Source organism: Chelon labrosus, assembly GCF_963514085.1.
Source record: "Chelon labrosus genome assembly, chromosome: 4".
NCBI lineage: Eukaryota > Metazoa > Chordata > Actinopteri > Mugiliformes > Mugilidae > Chelon > Chelon labrosus.
The window spans coordinates 14037074-14044928 of record NC_140340.1 but is presented as its reverse complement, the minus strand read 5'-3'; the positions used below and the strand labels follow the sequence as shown (position 1 = coordinate 14044928).

The following is a 7855-nucleotide window of genomic DNA, read 5'->3' as shown; positions in this document are numbered from 1 at the left end:
GCATGAGGAGTGATAGTAGAGCTTAGTGAGAACTTTGAGTACAGGTGGTAACGATGTCTGTGTGTCTATTATGGTGAAATGCTGAACTGTTTAGTTTGTTGACCCTGTAGTGAAGAATGGTAAGGTCGTAAGGTACCTGACTGAGAGACAGAAGGGAGATATGGAGTGGTCTTTAGGGAGACCGGAGAGAAGGGAGGGAGCACAGCAGCTACCAGGGCTTGTGCAGTTATTTGAGAATTATTATGAGTTGATTAATCCTCAGTTACTTATGTTGATACTTTGTTTAGTTTATTTATTTATTTTTTGTGTGGTTTTTGGCACATTCCTGGAAGCACTGTAAATAAATGCCCACCAACGGGACCATCAACTAAGCCTTTTGAGTCTGCCTCTTACTTCCTTAAAGACCCTTGGTGACGCAATCTTACAAATGGTGGCAGTGGTGACTCCAGTCCAGTAGGAGGCAGTGAAGATCATGCCCAGACCCAAAAAGGCAAATGAGGTAGTGGACGGCCTACAGGAGGAATGTCTTGATGATCTTGACCTCCAGGGGGCAGCAGGGGGTCAACCCCAAGATCCAAACCCAAGTGTGGCAGAGCTATCCAGTCTTTTGAGATGTTTGATGGAGCAACAGTCTGACCGGGAGGTCAAATGGGAGCAGGACAGGAAGCGTCAAGAGGAGCGTTGGAAGAGGGTCCAGCACCAGTTCACTCAGCTTCAGCTAGAGGTTCGGCAAGAACGTCAGGATCGCCAGCCGGCTGTGGCTTCACCAGCTGATTCTGGGCCGCCCTCTATATCATCGTCAGTGCAGCATGAGGCTCAGCAGGTGCTCATGGGGCCTGCTCCTGAGGCTGATCCAGTTGAGGCTTCCAGGGGGCAGCCATCCAACCCAGGGCCCAGATTTCCCGGGTGGAAGGGTCCAAAAATGCAGCCGTATCATGAGGATGAAGACATTGAGCATTACTTGACAACATTTGAAAGAATTGCACATGCATGCCAGTGGCCAAGAGAAGAGTGGGCTCTACATCTAGCACCACTACTCACCGGTAAGGCTCGGGCGGCATATGTTGCTTTGGACATTGAGGAAACAATGGACTATGTCAAAGTCAAGAGTGCTGTCCTGCAGAAATATGAAATCAATGCAGAGTCATATCGTGTGAGATTTCGTGACAAAGTGGACTAATAAATGCCATTTGTCAAGTGGATACATGTTTATTTCTCTGCCATGTTTAGTTTAGTTCTTTGTCTGTTATGTTAGCCATGAATCTCATATAGTGCAATACACATAACTATCCCGGGTTTGTTTGTGTTTAGTATTATATTTTGTTGACATGGTTATCACCTTTAACACCTGGTTAAAAAGTAACGACAAACAAGCATGGTTGATATTTCAGTTATTTTTATTTATGTTTCTTCAAGCAGTTTTCTGGGTTATTAAGTTAAAATGATTTCCTTTGTTTGAGTTACTTACCTCCTTACCTGGGCAGGAAGCCATTGTGGGTGAAAGGGGGCGGCCCCACAATTCCCAGTCTTTTATGTACTGGATGACATCACCAGTGATGTCATGGGTGATACCATGTTGGAAGGGGGGAATGTAATAAACGATATTATATGTAAGTCTCTGAACAGAAGAGATATGGGAGATCTGGCATGAGGAGTGATAGTAGAGCTTAGTGAGAACTTTGAGTACAGGTGGTAACGATGTCTGTGTGTCTATTATGGTGAAATGCTGAACTGTTTAGTTTGTTGACCCTGTAGTGAAGAATGGTAAGGTCGTAAGGTACCTGACTGAGAGACAGAAGGGAGATATGGAGTGGTCTTTAGGGAGACCGGAGAGAAGGGAGGGAGCACAGCAGCTACCAGGGCTTGTGCAGTTATTTGAGAATTATTATGAGTTGATTAATCCTCAGTTACTTATGTTGATACTTTGTTTAGTTTATTTATTTATTTTTTGTGTGGTTTTTGGCACATTCCTGGAAGCACTGTAAATAAATGCCCACCAACGGGACCATCAACTAAGCCTTTTGAGTCTGCCTCTTACTTCCTTAAAGACCCTTGGTGACGCAATCTTACAAGCTTCTTTCATTAGCTCTTATTCAAAGTGTGAAGAAGACATTACAGGAGACAATCACATACAAACAAACAAGCCCTGGTTATGGTATGGTGAGATATAGCAACAACTTCGACTTTAAAGCCAAACATAGAGTGTATTTTATATTCTACATGTTCACAAACAGTATCACACTTACACTTATCCGCACTCTCTCACTCTGTTTGGTTTATTCTGATTATAATATTGTCAAAATCCAGAGACATAATAAGCAGCCTCTTTCATGTGCTGAGGTGAATGAGTCTCTGGAGGATTGACTTCTGCTTAAAAGAGAGATTTCCTCTTACAGATGAAAAGGAAATGAAAGTGGGTGGAGAGCATTGCAAAAGAGAGTGTGGCAGAAAGAGAGTTAGTTCAGGGGTAAAACTGAGAGAGCAATGGTAAGAAAAAAGAAAGAAAGAAAGAAAGAAACAGAGAAGATTCAAATAAAATGAGCCAGAGTGTGGGAGGTCATGAATGGGGAAGGGGAAGGAGATTGAGCCAAAGAGAATACCAGTAAAGCCAGAGGGAAAAAGAAGAAGAAGAAGCAGCACCGTGTGAAATAATTTTTTCATCTTCTCCTGAAGATGAATTGATTTTATCAAGTACACCTGCACAAAGTAAGATCTTCCAGGCCCTCCCTCCAGATTTACGTTTGCGTTTTTAGGTGTAATGTCTCAACAGCGACGAGCTGGATTGACATAAATTTTTGGTTTGCTGCGCTTCAAGTCAGTGTCAAGGTGAATTAATAATGTTATCAATAATCATCTTTATTGATCCAAAACAGTTAATTCAAAAATTTGTTGAGATAGAGAAGCAACCGGAAATACAAACGCGGAAACACGCAACAACCAAGCGGACCAATCCCAGCGCTTGCGCTCTGTGTTGACCGGTGCATAGTTACATTTCCGGTGAGGTGCACGCCAGAAGGAGAAAGAATTTTGTTTCTAGGGCACACGGTTCTCAAGCTATGAAACGTAAATTGGCTTATTATAGCACCACCTAGCTGTAGGCATGTCTATTGATACCTTGTCAAAGTGAAATGCTAGGACTTCTACCAAGTTACCAGGTTCGATGCTTTTTGTCCTTGCAGTTTGTCCTGGGCAGACACTTATAGCTAAGCAGAAAATTAAGGCAAAGGCGAAGAACAAGAAGAACTAGATGACCGCAAGCGATCATAAGGGGTCCATGCCAGGCAAAGTGTCTGCGAAGGAATCCTTTGGCTGACAAGTGAATGAGAGTCAGGCGGGTCGGAAACAACTAAATTTGGTGGGCATGTATGCAGTCTTCCACAGATGTCATTGCCTCAGTCTGCCACTAGAGGGAGTCATAGGCTAAAGCAGGTGGGAAAAGACCTGACAGGAGGTCACGTGTGACTAGGGGAAAGCTGGGTCTGCCAACTGAGTAGGAGATAGGACTCAAATATTTACACATCACCAGTAGCGCCCCCTATAAAATAATAATAATAATAATAAAAATCTGAAGAATAATAAATATCTGAAGAAAAACAATAGGGATCTTGCATCGTCGTTGGACCCCTAATAATAATAATAATAAGAATTAGATGATCGCAAGCGATCATGAAGGGGTCCATGCCGTGGCGAGTTGATTTTGCTTTGAGGTGCAATTTCTTTTAAATGGCGGAAAAAAATGGCAAGCGGAAATAGGTGCGGCCTAGTCCGTTAGAACCAGGGATATATAAGGAATCAGAGGGAGAAAGAATTTAGCCGTAGGCACGTGTATTGACACCTTGGCAAAGTGAAGTGGTATGACTTCTACCAAGTTACCAACTTTGATGCCTTTCACCCTTGCAGTTTGTCCTGGGCACACACTTTTAGCTAAGCAGAAGGAACAGAAGAAAATCGCAACAAAATCAATAGGGATCCCGCAATGTCGTTGCATGGACCCCTAATAATACACCTTAAGTGAAAGATCAAAATACCAGCTGGTCTCACACAACTCCAATAAGAGTTACACACTAATTCTAAAGGTAGAGATTATCAGGTTGTTCAGGTTCAGGTGCACTTTACCTTGAAAAATTTCCTCCCATTCACACCTGAAACGGAAAGTAAGAGAGTAGATCACTATTGTCAGACAGCAGGGAGGAACAGAGACAGAGAGGTATAGAGGAGATTTGGATCAGATCATCTGTTTACAAAATCTCAGGTAAGAAGAATTTTTGCGGTTGATTTCAGCAAAATAACAATTACTATTTCATGATTTATGCCTGTATGTTGCTTAAATTTTATGATGTGATTTTGGGGCAGATGTTCCTTAATTTAGTCAGATTTCATTTCATTTTCAACAATAAAATAAAACCCTCTTATTATATGTCTGTGATGGTTCTCAGTCATCCAGGTCATAGTGTGTTCAAAAAAAGCTGAAACAAGAGCTTGTAGAGTTGCATGAAGAGCTGTCACCACATCTAAGTAGAACTGAATTACATGCTTGGATGATGAATGTCTTCAATAAAGTACAGTTGTCCCTGTTCTTCTTGTTTTTTTTTTTGTTTTTTTTTGGATATCTCTTCTTACATATTACATATTAGCTGCTGACATTGCAATTACAACTTTATTTGTTTTGTTTTATTTAGGATGAATTGAGGGGAGGCACATCATTACACATCTCACAAAAATAACTGCAAAGAAAAATTTAAGGTTTAAGATAAGATAATCTTCTTTTAGATTAAAATTCTTCCCACAGTTTCATTGATATTTAATAAAAAGTGAATTAAACTGTTTAATATTGTGCTTCAATTTCAAAGAAAACCTTAAAATGATTGTCTTGAATCTGTTTAACTGGGCATGAGAAAGATGTGAGATATAAAAGACTGACGAAAAACTGGTTTGGGTACATGGTGTACCAGTCAGTTTCAGTCTGTCTCAAAACTCAAACCAGTTCATCGGCTGAAATTCAGGAAATGTTTTATGCTTTTATCCATTGATGGAAGCATAACGTTTTGCAATATGCTTAACTTGGAATTTTTAATGAGAAAGGTGCGGCTAAAGATATGAGGTGTTCTTACCATTTGTCTTATCCTGTTTCCAGGAGGGATGGACTAATCTGTGGAACTTGTCTGCACATCGTCAAACATTACACTTCGGGCACATGTGCAGTGAAGCAGAACGTAGCAACAGTATATCGCTTGGATATTTTTTTTTTATAAAAGACTTGATTGGTCATTATTGGCTAGGATTTTAGATTTAAAACAGTTATAAAACCCCTTACTAGCCCTCTGTATATATTATGATATGGTTAATATTGTAATATAAGTTCAGCTAGACTACTGAAATAATGAAAAAAGCTTGGCTGCTAGTGAAGCTCATTGTTGTACTGGGATCCCTGCGGATGCTGTTGCTACTCAGTTGGCTGAAAACAGGCCGGAGTCCTGCTTACATATTCAGGTATGAGTATACAGATGATGATGGCATCCCAGAGAAAGTGTGCAACTGTTCAGCAATCCTGCGGGGAGAGAAGGAAGCACTGGATCGTGCCAAATTACTGACCCTCACTAAAAAGTTCCGCAAGAGCGTTCAGATCCCTGATGGATATTATATAAATGCGACCCAAAACTGCAGGTGTGTTGCTCTAACCCACAGATTTCAGTTAGTGTGTAACTCTTAACCATAATTTAAATGTACATACATTTGTGTATTTACAAACAGGAACTTCAAGTTAAGCAGAAAATACTTAACACTGCCACTGAGCAAGGAGGAAGAGGACTTTCCTCTGGCTTACTCTATGGTTGTACATCACAAGGTATGCACATTCTAAAATAAAAACGCTTTACTTCAATCACTAATTAGAGGAGCACACTACTGTCATAGTGTCCTGTTAGTAGTTAAAAAATAAAGCAACTATCTTTAACAAAGAGTGTATGAAACATACAGAACAAGAATTGAAATCTGTCTTTTACTGTATGCCTTTAGGTGCAGAACTTTGAGCGACTACTACGAGCAATCTATGCTCCCCAAAATATTTATTGTGTCCATGTGGACAAAAAATCAGAGGCCTCAGTCGTTTCTGCCATCAAGGCCATTACGTCCTGTTTTCCAAATGTCTTCATGGTCAGCAAGCCTGTGAGTGTGGTCTATGCTGCCTGGCCACGCGTCCAGGCTGACCTTAACTGTATGGCTGATCTCTATAACGCCACTATAAAATGGAAATACTTCATCAACGTCTGTGGCCAGGATTTCCCCTTGAAAACAAACTTGGAGATTGTAAGGATGTTGCGGTCGTTGAATGGTGGTAACACCATGGAGTCAGAAACAATGATCGAGGCGAAGAAGTGGAGGATAAAACTAGCTCACCAGATAGTTAATGGGACAATCCAGGTACACCTTTTAGAGTTTTTTATAACCTATTATATAACAACATTTAATTGAGTGATTGAGTGATTTTGCCATTGCCAAAACTTTCTGACCTTAATGACCATAACCATCATTTTAATTTATATCCCAACTGTCTCAGGGGACAGGAGAGAACAAGGAGCCACCTCCCTTCAACTTGCCCATTCTGTCAGGAAGTGCCTACTTTGTGGCTAACCGAGGTTACATCCGTAGTGTGTTGGAAGACAACCGGATACATGCGCTGATGGAGTGGGCCAAAGACACCTACAGTCCCGATGAGTTCCTCTGGGCAACCATTCAGAGAATTCCTGGTGTTCCTGGCTCAAAGAGGCCCCACCCTAAATACGACACGTCGGATATGAATTCAATTGCACGGCTGGTGAAGTGGCAGGGGCATGAAGGGCCACATGATCCACTGGGTGCAGTGTACCCAAAGTGTCATGGCAACTATGCCAGGTCAGTATGTGTGTACGGTGCTGGAGACCTGCAATGGCTGCTTGAGCAGCCTCACCTCTTTGCCAATAAGTTTGACATAGGCACAAATCCCATTGCTGTCCACTGCTTGGAGAGATATCTGAGACAAAAGGCACTGCCTGAGGTATATTAGGTGGAGGTTTTCCATGAATCAAAACAAAATTTTACTTTCATACATGTATTCCTATAGATAGATAGCTAGATATAAATTGTATATTTTCATTGCAACATAATGAGTAAAATGCAAATGTAATTGTTCCATTTGATCATTTCAATCATATAAACTGGGTCAAAAGCCCTGTATTGTATGGATCTATTTATTAATACACTCCTCTGTGTTCCCGTAGTTCACCGTATAGGTAATGCGCATTGATATGAGAATTGCTAACTGTAACTTCTCAAAGTATATTTTATCATAGAAATGGACTAATCATTTTAATGTAACTGGTCATATCGTAGCTAATTTAAGTGATATTATCCTAGCATAGTGGTTTATGAAGGGGCTCCGGCATTGCACACTAGTTTGAATTCCAGGACTGATCCCTATCATCCGTTACTGTGAGCAACACCTTGAGATGCATACAGGATGAACCTTCTTGTTATATACATTATTCATCATCACTTTTGAATTTTATTTGACTATCAATTCGCTGCTGTCAAATAATGTTGGCGAGAGAAGGGAAAAGAATGTAATTAACGTTTGCAGTAGGGATGGCAGAAACCGAAACAAACAGAAATCCCAGCAGCAGTGGCAGCAGCACGTGATGTCTACTTCTCTCTCACAGGGAAGCCGTTAAATAAAGCAGAGCTGGTGGTCCTCCCCAGGGCTAATTATGGATGGGAATTAATGCACAGCATCTTTGAAGATGCTGTCTGTCCGCAAAGCCCTCATTAAACTGCAGATTCTGCCAGGTCACACTAAATGAGACGCCCTCTTGTTAGATCG

At 41.1% G+C, this 7855-nt stretch overlaps 1 protein-coding gene across 1 annotated transcript; it reads left to right on the top strand.

Moving 5' to 3' along the window:
• Positions 1-472: 472 nt before the first annotated feature.
• LOC311486910 (beta-1,3-galactosyl-O-glycosyl-glycoprotein beta-1,6-N-acetylglucosaminyltransferase-like) lies at positions 473-7387 on the top strand (the record flags this gene model as incomplete). Its single annotated transcript, XM_084542932.1, has 3 exons — positions 473-1153; positions 6016-6441; positions 6545-7387. 3 exons carry the CDS (start codon positions 473-475, stop codon positions 7040-7042), a joined length of 1605 nt encoding a protein of 534 aa, XP_084399058.1. The 3' UTR covers positions 7043-7387.
• Between the last annotated feature and the right edge of the window lie 468 nt (positions 7388-7855).